The 27,018-nt window shown below is 42.3% G+C and overlaps 1 protein-coding gene across 7 annotated transcripts in view; it reads right to left on the bottom strand.

The window, feature by feature from the left end:
- LOC132404565 (calcium/calmodulin-dependent protein kinase type II subunit delta) overlaps positions 1–27,018 on the bottom strand; it is a 460,565-nt gene that overhangs the window by 221,232 nt on the left and 212,315 nt on the right. For all 7 annotated transcript variants that reach the window (XM_059988784.1, XM_059988786.1, XM_059988789.1 and 4 more), the window contains exon 4: positions 20,861–20,915. In XM_059988784.1, the coding sequence (XP_059844767.1) occupies positions 20,861–20,915 (55 nt within the window). The remainder of the gene's footprint in view (positions 1–20,860; positions 20,916–27,018) is intronic.

Genomic DNA, 27,018 nt, shown 5'->3' with positions numbered 1-27,018 from the left:
AATATTGAAGTAGTAAAATAGATTCAACAGTGGCTGGATGGGAGATGCCAGAGAGTAGTGGTGGATAACTGTTTGTCAAATTGGAGACCGGTGACTAAGTGGTGTGCCTCAGGGATCTGTACTGGGTCCAATGTTGTTTGTTATATACATTAATGATCTAGATGATGGGGTGGTAAATTGGATTAGTAAGTATGCAAATGATACTAACGTAGGTGGTGTTGTGGATAATAAAGTAGGTTTTCAAAGTTTGCAGAGAGATTTAGGCCAGTTAGAAGAGTGGGCTGAATGATGGCAGATGGAGTTAAATGCTGATAAGTGTGAGGTGTTACATTTTGGTAAGAATAATCCAAATAGGACATACATGGTAAATGGTAGGGCACTGAAGAATGCAGTAGAACAGAGTGATCACAGAATAATGGTTCATAGTTCCCTGAATGTGGAATCTCATGTGGATAGGGTGGTGAAGAAAGCTTTTGGTATGCTGACCTTTATAAATCAGAGCATTGAGAATAGGAGTTGGGATGGAATGTTAAAATTGTACATGGCATTGGTAGGGCCGAATTTGGAGTATTGTGTACAGTTCTGGACACCCAATTATAGGAAAGATGTCAACAAAATAGAGAGAGTACAGAGAAGATTTACTAGAATGTTTTAGCACCTAAATTACAGGGAAAGGTAAGTCTTTATTCTTTGGAGCGTAGAAAGTTGAGGGGGGACTTGATAGAGGTATTCAAAATTATGAGGGGGATAGATAGAGTTGACGTGGATAGGCTTTTTCCATTGAGAGCAGAGGAGATTCAAACAAGAGGACATGAGTTGAGAGTTAGGGGGCAAAAGTTTAAGGGTAACACGAGGGGGAATTCAGACAGTGGTAGCTGTGTGGAACGAACTTCCAGTAGAAGTGGTAGAGGCAGGTTCGATATTGTCATTTAAAGTAAAATTGGATAGGTATATGGACAGGAAAGGAACGGTTATGGGCTGAGTGCAGGCCAGTGGGACTAGGTGATAGTAAGCGTTCGGCATGGACTAGAAGGGCCAAGATGGCCTGTTTCCGTGCTGTAATTGTTATATGGTTATACGTTTCTCCACCCTTCCGTGTGCTTCTCTGCCCAAGCTTGTTCTTCAGCTCTCCCCTGTATTCCCCTTCAGCCACCTTGATCTTCTCCTTTAGCTCCCTCTGCACGTTTCAATTCCTCCCTGTCTCCTGATCTAAAGGCTCTCTTTTTATGGTTGAGAAGAGCCTTCAGATCACAGTTGACCCATGGTTTGTTGTTAGGGAAGCAGCGAACAGTCCTTGATGGTATTACAGTGCCCACACAGAAGGTGATGTAGCCCATGATGCAATCAGTAAGTCTGTTAATGTCCTCCCCATATGGCTCACACATTCCAGTCAGTAACCTCAAAGAAACCCTTCAAGGCTTCAATAGCCTCTGGAGACCATTTCTTGACTACCTTGGATGTGAGGAAGACCGAGCTAGGGTCAAACCATGTAAACCTAAATCCACAGAGCCTGATAACATACCTGGTCAGGTGTTGAGAGATTGTGCAGCCTCGTTCTAACAGACATCTTCAACATCTCTCTGGAACTGTCCACTGTCCTCACAAGCTTCAAGGCAGCCAACATCATTCTGATGCCCAACAGAGTGACAGTAAGCTGGTTTAATGATTAGTGTCCGGTGGCACTGACTTCAATAACAATGAAGTGCATTCAGTGGCTGGTTATGGATTACATTAAACCTCATCTCCCTGCTACATTGGGCCCTTTTCAGTTTGCTTATCACACAAATCATCTCACTCTGCCCTCCACTACGTCCTGTCCCATCTGGAAAACAGTGCCTCATACACCAGGATACTACAGCTTGGTGTTAAATGCGACCACCCCTCAAAAACTGGTGGGTAGATTTTATTTATTTTCTTAAGATACAGCATGGAATAGGCCTCTCCAGCCCTTCAAACCATGCAGCTCAGCAATCCCCTAATTTAATACTAACCTAATAACATTACAATGACACTTTACAATGACCTACCAACCAGTACGTCTTTGGACTGTGGAAGGAAAGTGGAGCACCCGAGGAAAACTCACTCTGTCACAGGGAGAATGTACAAACTCCTTGCAGACAGTGGCGGGACGGTACTGTAAAGTGTTGAGCTAACCACTATGCTACCGTGATGCCACCTATCTTTGTTGGGTCTCAACACCTCTCTCTGGGACTTTGGACTTTTGACAGAGTCCACTTTTGCAGCAGCAACATCCCTAATGAGATCACACTGAGCAACAGTGGCCCCCAGAGCTGACACATGGCTATACTGCAAAGTTCAATTCCAACCAAATCATTGAGTTCACAGATGACATGACAGTGGTTGGCTTCATCAACATTGATGTATAGAGAGTTGGTAGAGTGGTTGGAACAACTGTGCAAGCGCAACATCTTGAGTCTCAATGTGGATGAGACATGAGAGATGACTGTGGACCTTCAGAGGTTGCAGGCTGACCACTCCTCACTACACATACATGTCTCCTCCATGGACAGAGTTAGGAGCATCAAGTTTCTAGGAGTGCACATAACAGACGATCTCACCTGGTTCCTCAACACCACCTCTTTTGTCAAGAAAGAGCAGCAGCGTCTCCACTTCCTGAGGAGACTGAGGCAAGCAAGGCTCTCCCCCTCTTCCATTATAACTATTTTTTTACAGGAGCACCACTGAGAGCCCTGACCAGCTGCAGCACCATCTGCTATGGGAGTTGCAAGGCATCTGACCACAAGACCCTACAAAGGATTGTGAGTCCTGCTGAAGATCATCGGGGTCTCCCTTTCACCCATCTGAAAGGCTTACCAGGATGCTGCATGGGTAGGGATCTTAGCATTGGCAATGATCCCTCCCATCTGTCCAACAATCTCTTTGACCGCCTACCATCAGGGAGAAGGTACTGTAGCATTAGAACAAGAACTGTTAGAATAGAAAGTAGCTTCTTTCCCCTGACAGTGAGACTACTGAACTCCCTGTCATGACCCAGACCTCACCATTTATGAAGCACCTGTACTGTTCATTTTTTAAACTTGTGTTGTAAACTTATTATTTCTTAATTTATTCATGGTAAGATTGCATTATGTTTTGTGTGTGAGTTCTATGTACTGTTGTGCAACTTGATCTGGAGGAACGTTATTTCGTTCAGAGGTATAAATGAATAAATGACAATAAACTTGAACAGTGCTTCACTTGCACTTCTTCCAATGTACTGTATTCACAGTGTTCACAATGGGATCACTGGAGAACACAATGCTGATTAGATAATCATTTTATGAAGTACATGCACACAGTTGACGGGGTCAACCCTAAGTTTTCAGCTGCCTGACACTTTCATTTTCCAACCCACTCCTACTCTGACCTATATGCCTGCACCTCCTGGACTGCTACAACAACAACCGATGCAAATTTGAGGCACAATACCTGGCTCTAACCTATCTCTGGCCTCCTGAAGTGTTACAATGAGAACCAATGCAAATTTGAAGCACAATACCTGGCTCTATCTCTCCAGCCTCCTGAACTGTTAGGAGAACTGATGCAAATTTGAAGAACAGTATCTTATCTTCTGTTTGAGCATATTGCAGCATACCACAACATTAGTTAACTTGTTCCCTCTTTCTGCCTACATCTATTAATAGAGTCTGGCTTGCTGAGCAGGCCACATCACCTTGCTGTTATTAACACAATATCGGCAAAGACCCATAATAGGCTTCTACCTGCCATATTAAAACTCACTTGGTCTCACCCCATCAGAGAGATGTCTTTGTTCCACCTATCTCTCTCCCATCTTCTTTGTTACTCAAAACTAATTTCTCTTTCTCAGTTCTGGCAAAGGGTTTACAACCCAAAACATTACCATTGTTTTCAACAAATGTTACCTGATCTGTTGACTGTTTCCAGCATTTTCTGAGCAACACACACAAAAAACTGCAGGAACTCAGCAGGCCAGGCAGCATCTATGGAAAAAGTAATTTAGGTTTTGGGCCGGGACCCTTCGGCAGAACTGGAGAAAGAAAGATAAAGACTAGAATTCAAAGGTGGGGAGTGGAGAGAGAAACACAAGGTGATGGGTGAAACCGGGAGGGGAAGGGTGAAGTAAAGTGCTGGGAAGTTGATTGGTGACAGAGATACAGGGCTGGAGAAAGGGGAGTGGAGGACCATGGAGGAAAGGAAAGGGGGGGGGCGCACCAAAGGGAAGTGAAGTAAGGAGATGAGGTGAGAGAGGGAAAAGGGATGGGAAATGATGAAGGAGGGGGTTGCCATTCCAGCATTTTCTATTTTCTTTTAACTTTAGGAGTTATGAAACTATAACCAAAGAACAGAGGAACACACACACAATGCTGGAGGAACTCAGAAGGCTAGGCAGCATGTATGGAAAAAAGTACAGTTGACATTGCCAGCCGAGACCCTTCATCATCCTTCCTCGACATCCTGACTGGAAGACCACAATCTGCACAGATTGAAAATAACATCTCCACCTCGCTGACAATCAACACTAGTGCACCTCAGGGGTGTGTGCTTAGCCCACTGCTCTACTCTCTCTACACCCATAACAGTGTGGCAAGATATAGCTGAAATGCCATCTATAAATTTGCTGATGACACAACTGATGTTGGCAGAATTTCAGATGGTGGCAAGAGCCAGATGCATCAGAAAGTGGAGTAGTGGCACAGCCACAACCTTGCACTCAATTGTCAAGAAGACCAAAGAACTGAATGTGGACTTCGGAAAAGGTAAGGTGATGGAGCTCAAGGAGATTTGGTATGTCACCAAAGACACACAAAATTTCAATAGATGTACCACAGAGAGCATTCTGACTGGTAGCATCACTGTCTGGTATTTGCAGAAGCTATTCCACAGGACTGAAATTTGCTGCAGAGAGTTGTGAACTCAGTCAGCTCCAATATGGCACTAGCCTCTGTAGTATTCAGGACCCTTTCAAGGAGCGATGCCTCAAAAAAGCAGCATCTATCATTAAGGACTTCCATCACCCAGGACATGCCATTTTCACTGTTACCATTGGGAAGGAGGTACAGAAGCCTGAAGGCACACACTCAGCGATTCAGGAACGGCTTTTCCCCTCTGTCAACAGATTTCTGAATGGGCATTGAACTCATGAAGACTACCTCACTACTTATTTAATTTACTGCAATTCACAATTTTTTCTTTATTATTATGTATTGTGTGTGCAGGAGTCCCCTGTTTTTCGAATGTTCGCTTTAGGTCAACTCACTATTACGAAAGACCTATATTAGTTACCTGTTTTCGCTAACAGAAGGTGTTGTCACTGTTACGATAAAAGGCCAAGCTCCTCCCCCGGAACTGCATTCTACCCGCATTGCTTAAACACATGGCCGTGAGCATCTGTGCTTTATCTAGATTTATTTTGTGCATCCATTAGCAAGCTGAATTCTAAGGTATCGGAAAAGCCTAAAAGAGCATGTAAGGGTGTTACACTTAGCGTAAAACTAGACATAATGAAGTGTTTCTATCGCGGTGAACGAAGTAAGGGTAGAGTGAGTTTGGCTATGGGTTTTTGGAAGTTGACGAAGATGATGTTGAAGAGGTTTTGGCATCCCATGGCCAAGAACTGAGAGATGAAGAGCTGATGAAGAGGAAAGGATATCAATTGAAGCCGAACACAGTAGCGAACAGCCCGAAAGTGAAGTCGGACAGGAACTGAACGGGAAGCAATTGCGTGAGATTTTTGCTGCAATTGACAACACTGCAATGATTGCAGAAAATATGACTTTAATTTTGAAAGGGTACATAGGTTTAGGGCATATTTGCAGGATGGTTGGAGTGCTTACAACGAACTGTATGATAGAAAAATGCACAAGACTAAGCAGTCAAGCATACTGTCATTTTTCAAGCCTTCCACATCAGCCACAGCAGATGACGAAACTCGATCTTCGACATCGAGGCAGGCAGACATAGAAGAAGGTGACCTGCCTGTCCTGATGGAAACAGATGACGATGAGATGACACCCCAGTCTCCTCTACCTCCCACCACCCCAACCTCCGACAACTCAGCCTAACACACCATCTTCAGTGTCCTCACTGTCTTCCCGATTCCGGTAAGTGATACTACACTGGGTGTACATTATTTCTACTCTATATAAGCTGTGTATTTTTATGTGTTATTTGGTAGCTTCATAGCTTAAAGGTTACTGGAGAGAGTGTTTCTGCCGGGAGCGCTTGCGTGAGATTTTCACTACGGTGGACAGTGCTGCAATAATTGCAGAAAAGTATTCCTACATTATATAGGCTGTGTATTTATCAGATTATTCCTGCTTTTACTATATGTTACTGTTATTTTAGGTTTTATGTGTTATTTGGCATGATTTGGTAGGTTATTTTTTGGGTCTGCGAACGCTCACAGATTTTTCCCATATAAATAAATGGTAATTGCTTCTTCATTTTACGACATTCTGGCTTACGAACCATTTCATAGGAACTCTCTACCTTCGAATAGTGGGGGAAACTTGTACTGCTGCTGAAAAGAGAACAAATTTCACAACATATGCCACTGATTCTGATTGAGTTTATGTAATAATTCCTCATAATGTACCCTTTGGAGTTCAAATATCATTCTAATAAAACTACATCGTACTACCTCTGAGGCAAAATATCTTTACTAAGATGAACTGACATACCAGATGTGATTGAAACTGAGCTTTGTAAAGCAGTGGTGCAGGTTCTAACCTATACACCCACCAGCATCTATGGCCACTTCATTAGGCACACCTGCCCACTTATGCAAATACCAATCATGTGGCAGCAACTCAACACATAAAAGCATGCAAATATGGTCAAGAGGTTCAGGTGCTGATCAGATCAAACATCAGAATGGGAAAGAAATGTGACCTAAGTGACTTACACTGTAGAATGATTGTTGGTGCTTGATGAAATGATTTGAATAACTCAGGATCTGCTGAGATTTTCACACACAACAGTCTCTAGAGTTTACAGAGAGTGGTGAGAAAGGCAAAAAGCATCCAGTGAGCAGCAGCTCTGTGGGTGAAAACACCTTGTTATTGAGAGAAATCAGAAGACATCAGCCAGATTTTTTCAAGTTGACAGGAAAATTATGGTAACTTAAAGAACCATGCATTACAACAGCGCTATGCAGAAATGCATCTCTGAACATACAATACATCGAACCTTAACAAACCACACATTACAACAGCACTGTTCAGAAATGCATCTCTGAACATACATCGAACCTTGAAGGGGAAGGGTTGAGCAGCAGAAGGCCACACCAGTTTACACTCCTGTTGCCACCCCGTACTATGTTAACTGACAGCTGAGTGTGTACATCAGAATTTCATCAGCAGCTTTGCTTATTCTCTGTGGTGCTCTGTAAATATCAGAAAATACTGGACCTGCTCAGTACTTCAGGCCACATCTTTGGAAAAGAAACAAAGTTAACACTCCAGGTTGAAGACTCTTTGGAACTGGGAACAAGAAAAAAGATGGCTAGGCCACACTCACCCTATCTCCCTGCCGTAGCCACCCAATCTCACGGGTTTCTCAGAGATGTCATGAAAAGGTGATAGACTAATAAGGTGGATTAATTTCCAAGAGAGATTTGGAAACAGAATTTTGAAAGCAAGACTTATTTTAAAGTGGTGCATATATAAACCAGTGAGCAGGAAAAAAAAACATGAACTATGACATGAGAGCATTCAGGTGTAATAAAAACTTGTGATTGACAATTCACTCTGGGAATATAGTACAACTTCTGTCATCAGAGCTACTCTAGCAAAATGTTTGCAGATAGGCTGTAAACTTAGGTACAAAGTGTGAATAATATTTCTACCAAACATTCATGAGTTCCTGCTGTGAAAATACTGTAAGAACTCAATAACAGGAAACATTTGGAATGTTACTGCTCGCTTCTATTGTTTGAATGATTCTGTATTTTTGCCTTTCTTATACACCTCTATCAGGTCACCTCTCATCCTCTGTCGCTCCAAGAAAAAAAAGGCAAGTTCACTCAACCTATTCTCATAAGGCATGCTCCCCAATCCAGGCAACATCCTTGTAAATCTCTTCTGCACCCTTTCTATGGCTTCCATATCCTTCCTGTATGTAGTGAGGTGACCAGAACTGAGCACAGTACTCCAAGTGGGGTCTAACCAGAGCTCCTAAATTCAATTCCACGATTGATGAAGGCTAATACACCATATGCCTTCTTAACCACAGAGTCAACCTGCACAGCTGCTTTGAGCGTCGTATGGACCCGGGCTCTGATCCTCTACACTGCCAAGAGTCTTACCATTAATACTATATTCCGTCATCATATTTGACCTACCAAAATGAACCACTTCACACTTATCTGGGTTTAACTCCATCTGCCACTTCTCAGCCCAATTTTGCATCCTATCAATGTCCTACTATGTAACCTCTGACAGCCCTCCACATTATTCACAACACCCTCAACCTGTGTGTCATGAGCAAACTTACTAACCCATCCCTCCACTTCCTCATCCAGGCCATTTATAAAAATCACGAAGAGTAAGGGTCCCAGAACAGATCCCTGAGGTATCCCACTGGTGACGGACCTCCATGCAAAATATGACCCATCTACAACGGTTTATGGTTTTCTTGCTGTGGCTGACTGTAAGCAAACAAATCTCAAGGTTGTATAATTTATACATTCTTTGATAATAAATGTATTTGAAACTTTCAAACACAACACACCAGAGTTGAAGTTTTCAAGCCCTCCATTTTCATATATTTTCAATCTCCTCATATACCCTCCTAATGAAATTCATGGAGTTCTGCTATAAAGATCTTCAGATTTCAACATAATGACATTCAACATATTCAAAATCTCTAGCATTCAGATGACTTAAAACACGCTTCCAACTTTTCATGTAGTGTAGGAACTGCACATCTCTGTAAACATGTTATTTTTGATAACCTCAATATTTAATATTTATTTACTATTACACCTGATAAAGGTGTATAAGATGATGAGAGGCATTGGTCATGTGGATCGTCAGAGACTTCTTTCCAGGGCTGAAATGGCTATCACGAGAGGGCACAGTTTTAAGATGTTTGGAAGTAGGTACAGAGCCAGGGATAAGTTTTTTACGCAAAGAGTGGTGCGTGCGTGGAATGGGCTGCTGGCAATGGTGGTGGAGGCAGGTATGATAGGGTCTTTTAAGAGAGTCCTGGATAGGTACAGGGAGCTTAGGAAAATAGAAGGCTATGGGTAATCAAACCTAGTTAATTTCTGAAATAAGTACATGTTCGGCACAGCTTTGTGGGATGAAGGGCAGGTATTGTGCTGTAGGTTTTCTATGTTTCCATCCATCTATGTTTAACTTTGAGGCAAGAATATCTATTCCAACAGACATTGGTGCAGAAATTCATCTAAGGCAAGAAGCATTAGGTGTATTAAACCAGCTGAGTGTGTCACAGCAATGCACATCTGTGTGAGAGGAGTGAAGTGGGTGGGAATATACACACACAATCAACCTTATCTAAGGTGGGAGAATTGTAGAGCTGGAGAGTTGGGTGGGGGTTCTGCTCACAGGTGGCTTATAATTTTCAGTGAAGTAAGCCTCACAACATATACCTTATATGTCTTTCTGCGTAATCGAATCATGCCAACTGCAAGTCACACACATACAGTGAAATGTTCCACTATTTCCTACCTCCGTGCATATTTCATGCAGGACTCAGAGATAAAAGTTCCAACTTTATTGCAGTGTACTCATCATACTTTGACTCGTTTTCCAATAAAATTCCATTGTAAGTTTTGTGTTTTTCAGTAGAAATGTTTACACTGAAAATCCAAAAAAAAACTGCAGATGTGATAAATCGGCTATAAAATTAGAAAAATGAAAGTGGAAATTACTCAGAAAGTCAGGCAGCATCCAAAAATTAGAAAAATACTTAACGTTTAGGATGAACAACTTCGCAGAGATTTTTGCACTGAAATGCTAGTTGTTATTTCTCTCCACAGATATGATCTGACCTGCCGAATGTTTTCAAAATTTTCTGTTACAGACTATTTTGTTGTTTCCACTTTAGGCGAGTCTAGAACTAGGGGACATAGCCCCAAGATTCGGGGGAGTCGATTCAGGGCAGAGATAAGGAGGAACTGCTTTTCTGAGAGGGTGGTGAATCTGTAGAATTACTCTCCCAATGAAGCAGTGGAAGCTACCTCAGTAAATATATTTAAGACAGGTTTGCATAGTAGGGGAATTAGGGTTATGGGGAGAAGCCAGACAGCTGGAGATGCGTCCATGGACAGACCAGCCATGATCTCATTGAATGGTGGAGCAGGCTCGACGGGCCAGATGGCCTACTCCTACTCCTGTTTCTTCTGGTCTTATGCTCTCTATATATGTGAAACTTGAGCAAAGATAGAGCAATGCTAGTAGGAGCTCACTGGCTTTATTTTTTGAGATCAGCAGCTGCTGAGCAACTGAAACCTCAGCAGGAACTCAATTTAGTGGTCTGCCTGATTAATGTTGTACTGTCCTTTACAATACTGACAGCTTGATGCCAGGTGGCAAATCCCTTGGAATCCTGTCAACCTTGGGTTTTCACCGATGAACACTTATTCCTTTGGTTGTTTTGAATTTGTTATTAATAAAAGGAACAACACCAAGTTCATGGTAGAAATGCCACTTTGTATTCAGTGGCATGAGGCCAATGAAACATCATGTGCTTGGGTTACGACATAATATTCACTTCTTGCCAGGAAACAAGCAGGCACTACAGAATTGACTGATTATAAACACAAATACCTGGGCAGTTCAAAATGTTTCAAATATTAATACTGCTACCACAAAGTGTAGTTCCAATTTGGACCCAGTGAAATAATATTGTAAATTTGGCTGGCTGCAATTAGCTTAGCTTAACCTTTTTATAAAACAGCTTTGTTTTCAACAATTCTAAACTTATTCTGAGTTGGGTTCTGAGGACCCAACGCATCTCAAACTGAAATCAAGCTTGCACATTTCTTGTCTGCACCATTTGCCTTCCCCTTGTAACATTTTTAACATGATTACTTACATCAAGTCCTCTGAAGGAAGCCCCTCAACCAGCAACACCAACAAAATGCTGAAGGAGTGAATGAAGTATCCTGTTGAAGGGTCTCAGGCCAGATGCTGCTGGGCCTGCTGAGTTTCTCCAGCATTTTGTGCGTGTTCCTTTGGAATTCCAGCATCCGCAGAATTCCTGGTGTTTGTGACCTCATCCAGCATTCACCAAAAAAATCACAAGATATATAGGAGCAGAATAAGGCCATTTGAGCCTTCGATTCTGCTCCACCATTTCATCATGGCTGATCCATTTTCCTGCCTTCTCCCCTTCTCACTTGATGCCCTGACCAATCAAGAATCTGTCAACCCCTGCCTTAAAAACGCATAAAGACTTCACCTCCATAGCTGCCTGTGGCAAAGAATTCCACAGATTTATCACACTCTGGCTAACTAACTTCCACTCTATTCTAAAAGGATACCCCTCTACTCTGAGGCTGTGGCTCTGGCCATAGAGTCTTACAACATAGGAAACATCCTCTCCACATCCACTCTATCGAGGCCTTTCACCATTCGATAGGTTTCAATGAAGTCACCTCTCATTCTTCTGAACTCTAGTGAATACAGGCCCAGAGCAATCAAACACTTCATATGATAAGCCACTCAATCCTGGAATCATTTTCATTAACTTCCTATGAACCCTCCCCGTTTCAGCACATCCTTTCTCAGATAAGGGCCCAAACCTGCTCAGAATACTCCAAGTGAGGCCTCACCAGTGCTTCATGAAGTTTCAACATTACATCCTTGCTTTTATATTCTAGTCCTCTTGAAATGAATGCTAACATTGCATTTGACTTCCTCACCACAGACTCAACCTGCAAATTAATCTTTAGGGAACCCTACTCAAGGACTCCCAAGTCCCTTCACACCTCACTTTTTGTATTTTCTCTCCATTTAGAAAACAGACAAGCCTTTCATAACAGACTTGTCGTGATGGGAGATCTTAATTTCCCAAATATCTATCAGCATATCCCTAGAACAAAAGCAAATCCCTAGGTGGGGTGGAGTTTGTTAGGTGTGTTCAGGAAGGTTTCTTGACATAGTATGTAGATAAGCCTACAAGAGGACAGGCTGTTCTTGATTTGGTATTGGGAAATGAACCTGGTCGGGTGTCAGATTTCTCAGTGGGAGAGCATTTTGGAGACAGAGATCATAATTCTATTTCCTTTACTATAGCATTGGAGAGGGATAGGAACAGACAAATTAGAGAAACATTTAATTGGAGTAAGGGGAATTATAAGGCTATTAAGCAGGAAATTGGAGGCTTAAATTGGAAACAGATGTTCTCAGGGAAAAGTACAGAAAAAATGTGGCAAATATTCAGGGGATATTTGTGTAGAGTTCTGTCTAGGTACAATGAGACAGGGAAGTTATGGGAGGGTACAAGAACCATGGTGTACTAAGGCTGTAATAAATCTAGTCAAGAAGAAAAGAAAAGCTTACAGAAGGTTCAGAGAACTAGGTAATGTTAAGAGATCTAGAAGATTATAAGGCTAATAGGAAGGAGCATAAGAAGGAAATTAGGAGAGCCAGAAGGGGCCACAAGAAGGCCTTGGTGGGCAGAATTAAGGAAAACCCCAAGGCACTCTACAAGTATGTGAAGAGCAAAAGGATAAGACGTGAAAGAATACAACCTATCAAGTGTGACGGTGGACAAGTGTGTATGGAACCGGAGGAGATAGTAGAGGTACAGTGAATATTTTACTTCAATATTCACTATGGAAAAGGATCTTGGTGATTGTAGTGATGACTTGCTGCAGACTGAAAAGCTTGAGCATATAGATATTAAGAAAGAGGACGTACAGGAGGTTTTGGAAAGTATCAAGTTGGATAAGTAGTTGGGACCAGACGAAATGTACCCCAGGCTACTGTGGGAGGTGAAGGAGGAGATTGCTGAGCCTCCAGTGATGATCTTTGCATCATCAATGGGGCGGGAGAGGTTCCAGAGGATTAGAGGGTCGCGGATGTTGTTCTTTTATTCAAGAAAGGGAGTAGAGATAGCCCAGGAAATTATAGACTCAGTGCTTGGTAAGTGATGAAGAAGATCCTGAAAGGCAGAATTTATGTACACCTAGAGAGGTATAATATGATTAAGAGTAGTTAACATGACTTTGTCAAGGGTCACGAGCCTGATTGAATTTTTTGAGGATGTGACTAAATACATTGATGAAGGAAGAGCAGTAGATGTAGTGTATATGGATTTCAGCAAGGCATTTGATAAGTTACTACATGCAAGGCTTGTTGAGAAGGTAAGGATGTGAAAGAGTCAGAACATTTCAGCGCTACCCCTTTGACTGATATGACTGGTGGTTGGGTTTCACTGGGATTACACAGAGGAGGAGGCCAGTGCAGAAGTTCGGTTTTGGAGACATTGATTCTTAGGCCAAAAAGAGTGGTAGTAAACCGGACGTGGTCTACAATTTCTTGAATCACATTAACATCAGTAGCTGAGTCGTCTGCATGCAGAAGATCTCTGACACATATCTCTCTTGATTTGGTTGAGGCTTTGAGTCCTGACAGGTTGAACAATTTTCCATCTGAGCGAGTCCTGATGTGCACACCTTTGTCCAAGTTATGGTCCATTATTTCCAAAACTGCAGCAAGATATAGTGTGAAAAAAATTGGAGCAAAAACGCATCCCTGTTTTACCCTGTGGTTGATGGTGAAGGCTTCGCTCCTCCGATAGATACTTTGCCAGACATGATCTCATGAAACAACTTGATCATTGTAACCAGCCACCTGGACAGCCATAGGTTTTGAGCACTTCCCAGAGTGTTTCTCTGTCCACCGTATCAAATGCTTGTGAGAACTCAACAAAGACAATGTACAATGATTGCTGCTGTTCTACCGCCTTCTCCTGGAGTTGCCTCAAAGTAAAAGTCATGTCAGTGGTTGCTCTTCCAGCCCTAAAGCCACACTGGTTTTCAGGAAGCACATCTTCTGAGATGACATTGAGCTGGTTGAGCAGTATCTCTGTCATAACCTTGCCAGCTGTGGACAGAAGTGAGATTCCTCTGTGGTTTCCACAAACACTACGGTCGCCTTTCTTCTTGTAGATGATGACTATCAGTGAATCTTTGAAGTCCTGAGGGAGACACTGATTCTGCCAACAAGCATTATATAAGCTCAACAGTTCATTCTTCGGAGCAGGACCACCTTGCTCCAGGAAGGAATGCTGTCTTGCCTGGGTGTTTTACCACTTCTGGTATCTTTTAAAGCCTTATTAAGTTCTGTCATAGTGATGAGTCCACATAGCTCTTCTCTTACCTGTCTAGTTGTGAGCCTTGAACATGCATTGCAGTCAGCCACACCTTGTTGGTTTAGAAGGTTACAGGATTGTTCCCTCCATTGCTCGATGATGTCTTTCCTGTCAGTGCATAGCTTCCTCCCATCTGCAGTTTTTACTGGGGCCACTGTATTGCTTCTTGGACCATAGACAGTTTCCAGTCCTGAGAAGAGGCCGTGGTAGTCATTCCTGTCTGACATTGCTTGCAGTTCTTCCACTTTCTTATTCCACAGTTGTTCTTCATAGCCCTGATCTCCCTTTGAACTTTGGCTTTCACGGCCTTAAATGCTGCTTCTTTCTGAGTTCTTTTTCAAGTGCCACATATAAAGCCTTTGTTTCATCTCCAACAGTTCTTGAATTGTTCATTTTGTTCTTGAAACCAGTCAGGAGTTGTTCTCTTAGGGTGGCCAAGCACCGCACTTGCAGTTGAATGGATGGTTTTCTTGAGCTGCTTCCAGCATTCTTCAATATTGGTTGGGTCATCGCGAGGGTCTTTGTCTTCTTGGAGAGATACTGTAAATTCCGGTGTATAAGCCGATCCCCCCCTCCCCATTTTCAAGATTAAAAAAGTGACCTTTGTATAAGCCGAACCCTTTTGTAGAGATTTTTGATTTAACCAGAAAAGATCACAAGATCTCACATGCCAGTACTCAGCTTTGTCAGATCCGGAACCTGGAAATTTTGTGAGCCGGTAGTACCTGCTAAGAAAATAAGCCTACACACTGTAGAGCGTTATAAGCGAATTCTTAATAAATAAATCAGGGAGGCAAGTTTTGGATTAGGTTCCCAACGGTAAAGAATCCTCTGAAATGTAACCCCTGTGAAACCATTTAGCACCCATCGTAACCTCGTTAAAACATAACATGGGGTGGCGGGATCAGTACGTGTAATCAGTTTTGAGTTTGCGTCCACCATATACAAAAGATTAAAATGAATGCTATATGATGCTGGCTTCAAGCTGAAGGTTGTTGATTTTGCTCAAGGAACGAATAATTCTGCAGCTGCTAAGTTTAGTGTAAATGAGAAACAAATGAGAGAGTGGAGAAAGGCAGAGAACACACTGAGGGAAATGCCAAAGACGAAATGTGCAAACCACGGGAAAACATGCCAGTGGCCAGAACTGGAAGAAAAGTTTTAGAGTGGGTGAATCACCAGCGATTGTGTGGATACACTGCTACCAGAGAAATGATACGAGTTCAAGTGTTGAAATGGCTGGAAAAACACCATGAGGTCAGCGAAAATTTCAAAGCTACGTGAAGTTGGTGCACCCGATTTATGAATAGACGTGATCTTGTGTTGAGACAAAAAACAAAGATTGCTCAGACAATTCCCACAGGGTATTGTTTATGTTCAAGAACGCTGCTGGATGGATGAAACAGGTTGCTTAAAGTAGGTTAAAGCAGTGTGGTGTCGACATCCCGAAGGTTTCAGGATGGAAAAGTCGCTACTTGTCTGGGATGTGTTCAAATGTTCAGGTAAGACAAAAGCAGCATTGAAAGCTGAAAATACAGACATTGCAGTCATCCCCAGTGGTTTGACGTCCATGCTCCAGCCACTAGATGTGAGTTTAAACAAACCATTCAAAGGATTAATGCGTCGACAGTGGGATGAATTTGACTCAAAAACAGCCAATAAATACAACCTGTCTTCTGGGTATTCATTTTTCCAAAGTTGGCACCCTCTGTATAAGCCGACGCACTAATTTTAGACCCAAAATTTAGGGCCAATTTCTTGGCTTATACGCCGGAATCTATGGTAATGCCAATGCTGTGACAAGTCTCCTCTGATGTTCCTCACTGGCCAACTTGTTAACATCCAATTAATGCAAGGATCATCACCAGAGGCTTAGCAATTGCCTCCCACAGTAGCCTGGGGTACATTTCGTCAGGTCCTGGCAACTTATCCAACTTGATGCTTTCCAAAAGCTCCAGCACATCCTCTTTCTTAATATCCACCTGCTCAAGCTTTTCAGTCTGCTGTAAGTCATCACTATAATCACCAAGATCCTTTCCCATAGTGAATACTGAAGTGAAGTATTCATTATGTACCTCTGCTATTTCCTCCGGTTCCATACACACTTTCCCACTGTCACACTTGATAGGGCCTATTCTTTCATGTCTTACCCTCTTGCTCTTCAAATACTAGTAGAATGCCTTGGGGTTTTCCTTAATCACAAAAGGTTGGTTTGCAAGTGCAGCAGGGTATCAAGAAGGCAAATGGAATGTTGGCTGTCAATTTAAGAGCAGGGAGGTTATGCTGCAACTGTACAGGGTACTGGTGTAGCCACATCTGGAGTACTCTGTGCAGTTCTGATCTCCTTACTTGAAGAAGGATCTGTAATGCTCACACTATCGGCTAATGTATGTCTAGGGAAAAATCCTTCCACCCACCAAACTGTGTCTCCCATATGCATGGATGCTGTGAAATGCACACTGGTACAAACTCACACACACAATATCAGACCACACACCACGTACGGTTACAGAATACACTTTATAAATCTTACTAGAACTAGGTAATTAATGGAGATACAATATATATGAAAGAAAAGAAAGAAAAAGCGCCAGAACTTAGCAGAGTTCAGTCAATTTGTGCACAACCGTTGAAGCTCAACTATCGAAGTCTTCGGTCCACTATTCGATTTTCTCCGACCTCCTCGACCTACCGCCTGGGACGAACCTCAGTGGTCGACCAGAGCGCATCCAGCATGTCCTCCTTCCTTGCGATCTCCCCTCCAACTCCCCAAAAGTCCGCGCAACACTCACTTACAGACCCACAAGAAAGAATAACCATCTATCCCAATTGGTTAAAAAATGAATACAACTCTAGTTATCAGTAATTATACCCCAAACAAGCTGTGAGAGAAAGCACTCTCTCACCAGCTACCATAACAAAGAAGCATTCTTACTTTTAACAGCCATTTTGATTAACATACGCAGTAACATAAAGAAGAAACCCCTTACAGATAAATTGGCTTTGGAGGTTCAGTAGGTTGATTCCAGAGATGAGGGGGTTAGACTATGAGGAGCGATGGAGTCACCTGGAAGTGTCCTTGCTGGAATTCAGAAGAATGAGAGGAGATCTTATAGAAACATAAAATTATGAAAGGGATAGATAAGATAAAGGCAGGGAAGTTGTTTCCACTGGTGGGTGAGACTAGAACTTGGGGACATAGCCTCAAGATTCGGGGGATAGATTTAGGACGGAGATGAGGAGGAACTGCTTTCCCAAAGAGTGGTGAATCTGTGGAATTCTCTGCCCAATGACGCAGTGGAGGCTACCTTAGTAAATATATTTAAGACAAAGTTGGACAGACATTTGCACAGTAGGGGAATTAAGGGTTATGGGGAAAAGGCAGGAAGGTGGAGTTGAGTCCATGGCCAGATCAGCCATGATCTTATTGAATGGTGGAGCAGGATCGACAGGCCAGATAAGATGGCCTACTCCTGTTTCTATTTCTTATAATCTTGAAAATTCTTGAATCTTAAAAGAAAGGTATTTCAATGACTCTATAAACCTGTGATGCCCTAAATTGACAAAATGTGCTTTACAACTGGAAGTGCTCAAATCTTTCTTTATCAGTAGCTCCCATAGAACCATAAAACCATAGAACATTACAGCACAGAAATGGGCCTTTTGGCCCTTCTTGGCTGTGCTAAACCATTTTTCTGCCTAGTCCCACTGACCTGCACCTGGACCATATCCCTCCAAACTCCTCTCATCCATATACCTGTCCAAGTTTTTCTTAAATGTCAGAAGTGAGCCCACATTCACCACTTCATCTGGCAGCTCATTCCACACTCCCACCACTCTCTGCATGAAGAAGCCCCCACTAATGTTCCCTTTAAACTTTTCCCCCTTCACCCTTAACCCATGACCACTGGTTTTTTTCTCCTCTGTCCTCAGTGGAAAAAGCCTGCTTGCATTTATATCTATACCGATAGATAGATCCCAAGTTATGTTTGGGGTTTTGCTTACATTGTTCTGACTGTGTAATTCAGTAACTGAGTTTGTGCAATTCATTCAAATTACCCCTCCTCCCATTCATTGTTTTTTTTAATTTTCATTGAAATAAACACTTCAACAAATAACTTATAAAGACTATCTCTTCAAAGTGATAATTAAATGTGCACATTAACTTGTCAATGTATTTTTTGTGCCTCTACTATATGCGCACCTTGGTAAGATAGCATAGTCTTAAAGTTATTGAACCTTACAGCACAATAAAGACCCTTTGGCCCATCTAGCCTGTGCCAAACCATTAATCTGCCTAGTCCCATCGACCTGCACCTAGACCTTACCCCTCTATACACTCCTCCATCTATGTACCTATCCAAACCTCTCTTAAATGTTGAAATCGACCCTGCATCCAACACTTGCACTGGCAGCTCCTTCCACACCCTGAAACATTTCACTTTTTACCCTTAATCCATGACCTCTATTTGTAGCCTGGTATCATGTACTCTCTCTATACCCTTTATAACTTTGTATACCTCTATCAAATCTCCCCTCTACCTTCTATGTCCTAAGGAATAAAATACTAACTTATTGAACTTTCCTCTATAACTCAGGTCCTCAAGTTCCAGCAATATTCTTGTAATTTTTCTGTGCATTCTTTCAATTTTACTTGCATCTTTCCTGTAGGTAGGTGACAAAACTGAACATAACACTCTAACTTAGGCCTCACCAACATCTAAACAATTTAAACATAACATCCCAACTCCTGTATTCAATACATTGATTTATGAAGGCCAATACACCAAAAACATTCTTTATGACCCTATCTACTGTGATGCTACTTTCAAAGAATTATGGACCTGTATTCACATATCCCTTTATTCTACCACACTCCTCAGTGCCGTACCACTCACCGTGTAAGACGGACCCTTGTCTGTTCTCCCAAAGTGCAACACCTCACACATGACTGCTTTAGATTCCATCTGGCATTTTTCAGCCCATTGTATCATCAACCAACTTAAGAAATATTATATTCCTCATCTAAATCATGGGACATACACTCAGTGGATACATTATTAGCTACAACTGTATACCTGCTTGTTAATGCAAATAGCTAATCATCCAATCATGTACAGGAAAAGCATCTCTGAACGCACAACACATCGAACCTTGAAGTGGATGGGCTACAGCAACAGAAGACCATACACACATAGAAATACACTCAGTGGCCACTTTATAAGGTATAGGAGGTTTAACTGGGTTCCACACTAATCTGTGTCAAACCCTTTTTTTTATTACCTTTCAACTTGAAAAGAACTCATTTACTACTGCATTCAGTTCTCTGACTGAAAAGCAACAGTCAGTTCACACCAGTCACCTTTGCTGAAATTTTGCTGAATGAGATCCAGCCATGTGCTTGCAGCTCAGAAATCCACTCGCTTAGCATTTGCCTACATCAGATCTATTAGGTTGAACTTGCATCAGATCTATAAGGTTGAACTTGCATCAGATCTATAAGGTTGAGCTTGCATCAGATCTATAAGGCTGAGCTTGCATCAGATCTATAAGGCTGAGCTTGCATCAGATCTATAAGGTTGAACTTGCATCAGAACTATAAGGTTGAACTTGCATCAGATCTATAAGGCTGAGCTTGCATCAGATCTATAAGGTTGAACTTGCATCAGAACTATAAGGTTGAACTTGCATCAGATCTATAAGGTTGAGCTTGCATCAGATCTATTAGGTTGAACTTGCATCAGATCTGTTAGGTTGAACTTGCATCAGATCTATAAGGCTGAGCTTGCATCAGATCTATAAGGTTGAACTTGCATCAGATCTATAAGGCTGAGCTTGCATCAGATCTATAAGGTTGAACTTGCATCAGATCTGTTAGGTTGAACTTGCATCAGATCTATTAGGTTGAACTTGCATCAGATCTATAAGGTTGAACTTGCATCAGATCTATAAGGTTGAACTTTCATCAGATCTAAGGCTGAACTTGCATCAGATCTATAAGGTTGAACTTGCATCAGATCTATAAGGTTGAACTTTCATCAGATCTAAGGCTGAACTTGCATCAGATCTATAAGGCTGAACTTGCATCAGATCTATAAGGCTGAACTTGCATCAGATCTATAAGGCTGAACTTGCATCAGATCTATAAGGCTGAACTTGCTTACTGACGGCATCCTGAATATTATTGAAGCTGTCTGGTGCCAAGTCATTGTGCTACTTAACCAGGTCACCCAGTTGAGACAGAAAACTGAGAAAAGCTTCAATAAAGAGCAAAGTCACTCCCGAGTTTTTCCTTCCTTCTAAGCTGACAAGATTTCGGAATGCTTCTGATCGTCCAATTTTTATGATGATTTCTTACAAGTTAGATTTATCGACCTCTAATTATAAAACAAGGCAAACAACATCAAAAATCTTCGCAGCTCACCTCATGAGCATGTAATGTAGTAAGCTTATTTCACTCGGCTATAAATACTGAAAGAGGAATAATTGTTGAATGAGGAAAAATACTTACAGATCAAACACTAGATAATGGTACCCTTCTTCTGATATGCTGTCATGGAGCCGAACTGAAAAAGAAAAAAAGCCTTAATTATCTACTTGTTTACATTTGACACCATGGCAGATAATCGATTACTCTATTTCAAGATACTGCAAAACAATTTCAGTTATTGATACAAGTATGAAAACTTCAAGTAAAATACAAACAAACATCTGCCAACTAAGTTACAGTATATCTAAATGCACTTTTCCATATAAATGTACGTAGTAACTATATGCATAACTTAGGTAATAGTGATTTTTTTCAACAAAATATACTTCATTCAAAAATAAAATTATGTACAATAAACCATTCAATGACTCTCAATCCTTTACAGCAGGAAAATAGGTCTTTTTTGCACTAAGTCCAGGCCAGATATGAACTCCCATTTCCATTATCTAACTTCAATCCAATTTGTTTATTGTCCCCATGTACTTATCAACTCCTAGAATTTCAACCAAAAGTGTACCCCGTAGGGAATAATTTATAGAGGTAAATTAATTTACTGATCTGCCTCTGATGTAGGAGGAAATGGACAGAGACAGGGAGAATATGCAAACTCTACATAGACATCATCCATGATGAGGATTAACTGGCTCTTTATTCCATTGCCCTAAGTATACTCAGTTACAATGAAACATACATGGTGGTGGGGATAAGCTGCCACTGCCTATTAAATGATCCCAATGGCATGCATCCCAAATAGCCTCTGAAAACCAAGTCTAGCTCCTGGCCTTCACGTGTGGTTTAGCTACTAAACCCAGCGGAACCGTCTCTACTCACAGGAGACGATGCAAAGATAGGTTACTGGTGCCTAAACACCAGTTGCTTTGAACAAATGGGGCTCTAGGGTGGCAGCTTAGTGAGGAGAAGGAAAACTCTGGTCTCAAACCCTAGCTACCTTGCCGGTATACCCACTCCTGAGAAAGGCTTCAGGAGTAAACCCTGAGGAAGCTGGAGTCCCTAAAGCAGTCCTACATTGAGTTCAATGCTGACTGGCAACACCTGCGATGCTGCTGGTGCCAAAACGTTTTGATCTCTGCCATTTCTGTGGATTCATCAGCTGCTTGGAGAAGACAGTTTGCTCTCCATAATCATACTGCCCTGACTTGCCTACTGGCTTATGTCACAGACTGCTGGAACACAACATCCATGATCAACCATGACCAACAGAGGGCGTCATGTGTCTTCTTGTGCACATGTTCGTGCTTCGATAATAAATTTACTTTGAACTTTGGGATATCCATTACGAATCCACCAACTTCTTCAGCTATAAACACATCCGCAGATGCTGGAAATCTGGAGCAACACAGAAAATGCTGGAGAACTCAGCAGATCAGGCAGAATCTATGGAAATGAATAAAACAGTAGATATTTCAGACCGAGAGTCTTCATCAGGACTGGAAAGGAAGGGGGAAGATGCTAGAAAGAACAGGTGGCAGGAGGGGAAGGAAGGCAAGCTCGAAGGTGATAGGTGAAGTGAAAGAGATGGGAAAAGTAAAGGGCTGGAGAAGAAGAAATCTGAAAGGAAAGGAGAGTGCACCACAGAAGAAAGGGAAGCACCAGGCAGATGACGAGAAGAGGTAAGAGGCTAGGTAGAGTTGGGAAGGGGAGAAGATAGAAGGGGAGGGAAAAAATTACAGGGGGGAGAAATTGGTGTTCATGCCATCAAGTTGGAGGCTACCTAGAGAGAATATGAGGCACAGCTCCTTCACTCTGAGAATGGCCTCATTGCGATAGTAGAGGAGGCCATAGACCACATGCCAGAAAGGAACGGTGATAGGAATTAAATTGCTAGCACCAGTAAATTTTGCTTTTGGCAGATGGAGGACAAAACAGTCCTGCAATTTATGTCGGGTCTCACTAATGTAGAGGATGCTGCACCAGGACCACCAGATACAAGAGATGAGTCGAACAATTGCAGGTTACCACACCTGGAAGGATTATTTGGGGCCCTGAATGGAAGCAAGGGAGGTGTAACATTTCTGTCACTTACAGGGATATGTGCCAGAAGTGGGGAGGGAAGACTGGACACGGGAATCACAGAAAGTGGGGCTGGGGGGAGGGAGGAAGATGTTTTTGGCAGTAGGATCCCATTGAAAGCACCAGAAGTTGTGGAGAATGATCTGTTGGATGTAGAGACTTGTGGTGTGGTAGGTGACGACAAGAAGAACTCTATCCCTGTTAAGGCAGCAGGAAAATGGGATGAGCATATTGGCTGAATGTAAATGGGCTGATTCATGAAGTAGAGAAGATGCGAGTGAAGGAAGCATTAAAGGTGGAGTAAGGGAAACTTCGGGAACAAGAAAAACATCAAAGGAAAGCCTCATCCTGGAAACAGATGTTGTGGAGAGGAAGGAACTGAGGAAAGGGAATAGCATCTTTACAGGACAGGGTGGGAGAGGTATAGTCAACATTGCCATGGCAATCAGTAGGTTTATAAAAGATGTCGGTAGCTAGCTTCTCTCCAAAATTGGAGACAGAGAGATCAAGAAAGAGGAGAGAGGTGTCAGGAATGAACTAAGTAAATTTAAAGGCAGGGTGGAAGTTAGAGGCAAATTTGATGAGATTGATGAACTCAGCACTGGTGCAGGAGGCAGGACCAATGCAGTCATCAATGTAACACATTGTTTGGGAGCATTACCAGGGAAGGCATGGAACATTCACTGTTTCACGTAGCCACTGGCAAGCATAATTGGGACCTATGCGGGTACCCATGGCTACCCCTTGAATTTGGAAGAAGTGGGGGGAGCTATAGGAGCAACTGTTGAGGGTGAAGACCGATTCTGCCAGATGGAGGAGGGTGGTGGCTGAGGGTTCCTACCCCCACTGTTTCCGTCTGCTCTCCTCACATCCCTCACATGCTTCATCTTCCTCTCCTATCCAATTCCATCATCTTTAGCTCTTCGTCATCTCCACTTGTTGATAACTCTTCTCTTTCCTCCTCATCTGGATAGTCCTATCAATAACCAGCTCTTGCTCCACCCCTTCTCTTCACTTTTTTTTATATGAACTTCCAGCCAATTCTCACTCCAGATGAAGGGTCCCAACCCAAAATGTTGATAGTTCATTTCCCTCAATAGACACTTCCTCCTGTCTGTCTCTGTGTTACGAAGTCAAGTCAAGTCAAGTCGCTTTTTATTGTCATAAACTGCTGGTACAGTACACAGTAAAAACGAAACAACGTTCCTCCAGGACCATGGTGCTACATGAAACAACACAAAAGTACACTAGACTACAGACCTACACAGGATTACATAAATTGCACAAAACAGTGCAGGGCAGTACAATAATCAATCAATAAATAAATAATGAACAAAACAATAGGCACAGTAGAGAACAAATTACAATATAATAATAAATGATGTAGATGTCAGTCTAGACTCTGGGTAGTGAGGAGTCTGATGACTTGTGGGAAGAAACTGTTGCAGTGACTGGTCATGAGAGCCCGAATGTTTTGGTACCTTTTGCCAGATGGCAGGAAGGAGAAGAGTTTGTGTGAGGGGTGCGTGGGGTCCTTCATAAGGCTGTTAGCTTTGTGGGTGCAGCGTGCGGTGTAAATGTCTATAATGGTGGGAAGAAATACCCCAATGATCTTCTCAGCAGATCTCACTATCCACTGCAGGGTCTTGTGATCCGAGACAGTGCAATTCCCAAATCAGGCAGTGATGCAGCTGATCAGGATGCTCTCGATATATCCTCTGTAGAATATGGTGAGGATCGGGGCTGGGAGATGGACTTTTCTCAGCCTTCACAGAAAGTAGAGACGCTGCTGGGCTTTCTTGGCTATGGAGCTGGTGTTGAGGGACCAGGTGAGATTCTCTGCCAGATGAACACCAAGAACGGGCTCTGTCTTGAAATTTTCTCTACAAGTTAGAACCCCCCCCCCTCTATTTTCTATAGCTATTCATATCATAAAAGTCATTGATGGATAGCCAGCGACTTTTGGCCCAGAGTGGAAATGGCTAATAGAAGGGGCCATATCTTTAAGGTGATTGGAGGAAAGTATAGGGGGAACGTCCGAGTTATGTTCTTGACACAGAGAAGGAAAGCCCCGTCAGGGCTGGTGGTAGAGGCAAATACTTTAGGGACGTTTAAGAAACTCTTATATTGGCACATGGATGATAGAAAAATGGAGGACTATGTAGGAGGGTCATGTTAGATCACCCCTGGCAACCAGCCACATCTCCAACCATTTCTCTTTTTCCGGCCATCACATAAAACCTATAAAGAATGTTAATATACAATGCACAGTGAAATACAATAGGAAATGCAAATTCAAAGCAGTGACAAGTGATTGTAAAATGTATTTGAATCTGTTTAAATCTACAAAAAAATTATTTAATTGCAGTTTAAAAATCATGAACATAAGAGCGTAAGAAACAGGGGCAGGAGTCGGCCATCTGGCCTGTCGAGCCTGCCCGCCATTCAATAAGATCATGGCTGATCTGGCCATGGACTCATCTCCACTTACCTGGCTTTTCCCCATAACCTTTAATACCCCTACTTTGCAAAAATCTATCCAACCTTGCTCTAAATATATTTACTGAGGTACCCTCCACTGCTTCATCAGACAGAGTTCCACAGATTCTACACGATCATCTGTTTTATTTTTATACTCAGAATGTATTTTCCTCAGATGTTCAAGGAGCCTGGACAGTTTCTTTCCTTCATTTAAGGAAACTTATTCACAAAATAGACACGTTGGCTGCTGTTGGTTGCTTGGTGCTGGTATAAAACCATATTTAAGATGCTCCACACTATACTGTCTACACTTCTTTTTCATTTGGTCTACTTCTGCCAATCTCATTATGGATTAACAATAAGGGTCAATAGCCTATTCTTTAATTCCAATCTCAAGCGCAGAGATCAAAAAGCCACTATATCATCATAACTCAAGCAAAACTAGACTCTCTGCCTGAAAGTGAGGCAGCGTCATCTCAGTGGGACCACTGACTACAGAAAAAGGGTCAAGATCATTTGAAAGGGCAGATTCTGAACTTTACCCCATTGAATACTAATTCCTAATTCACAGGAATTGTATCGTTGTGTGATTAGACTCACGGAATTGTATTAGCTAACACTATATTATGGTAGTGAACTGTAATATAATGCATGGGCCAGGTGTAGAAATAACACAATTTCTTCAGTCCAGATTTACACTGTAAGACCATAAGACATTGGTGCAGAAGTAGGCCATTCAGCCCAGCAAGACTGCACCGCCATTCCATCATGGCTGACTATGGATCCCACTCGACCCCAAACACCTGCCTTCTCACCATATCCTTTGATGTCCTGACCACTCAGGAAACTATCTACGTCTGCCTTAAACATACCCACGGACTTGGCCTCCACCAGTCTTTGGCAGAACATTCCACAGATTCACTACTCGCTGGTAAAAAAAAAATCCTGCTTAACTCTGTTCTAAAAGGTCGCCCCTCAATTTTGAGGCTGTGCACTCTAGTTCTGGACACCCCCATCCTCTCCACATCCACCCCATCTAGTCCTTTCAGCATTCAGTAGGTCTCAATGAGATTCCCTGCATACTTCTACATACCAGTGGGTACAAGCCCAACGCTGCCAAATGCTCCTCATGTGTTAACCCCTTCATTCCCAGAATCATCCTCGTGAACCTTATCTGGACTTACTCTAATGACAGCACATCCTTTCTGAGATATGGGGCCCAAAACTGTTGACAATACTCCAATACGCCTGACTAGTGTCTTATAAAGGCTAAGCATTATCTCCTTGCTTTTATGTTCTATTCCCCTTGAAATAAATGCCAACATTGCATTTACTGCCTTTACCACAGACTCAATCTGTAAATTAACCTTCTGGGAGTCTTGCACAAGGACTCCTAAGGCCCTCTGCACTTCTGATGTTTGAACCTTCTCCCCATTTAGATTAATAGTCTGCACTGTTCCTTTTACCAAACTGCATTATCATACATTTCCCTGCACTGTATTCCATCTGCCATGCTTTTGCCCATTTGTCCAATTTGTCTAATTGCATTGCTCCACCTATCTTCGTATCATCCGCAATCTTTGCCACAAAGCCCTCAGTTCCATTATCCAAATCACTGATAAACAATGTGAAAAGTATCATCAGCAAATTTGCTGATCCAATTTGCC

The sequence above is a fragment of the Hypanus sabinus genome, chromosome 14 (assembly GCF_030144855.1).
Source record: "Hypanus sabinus isolate sHypSab1 chromosome 14, sHypSab1.hap1, whole genome shotgun sequence".
NCBI lineage: Eukaryota > Metazoa > Chordata > Chondrichthyes > Myliobatiformes > Dasyatidae > Hypanus > Hypanus sabinus.
Note: the sequence above shows the minus strand (reverse complement) of the source record. Positions and strands in the feature narration are given on the sequence as shown.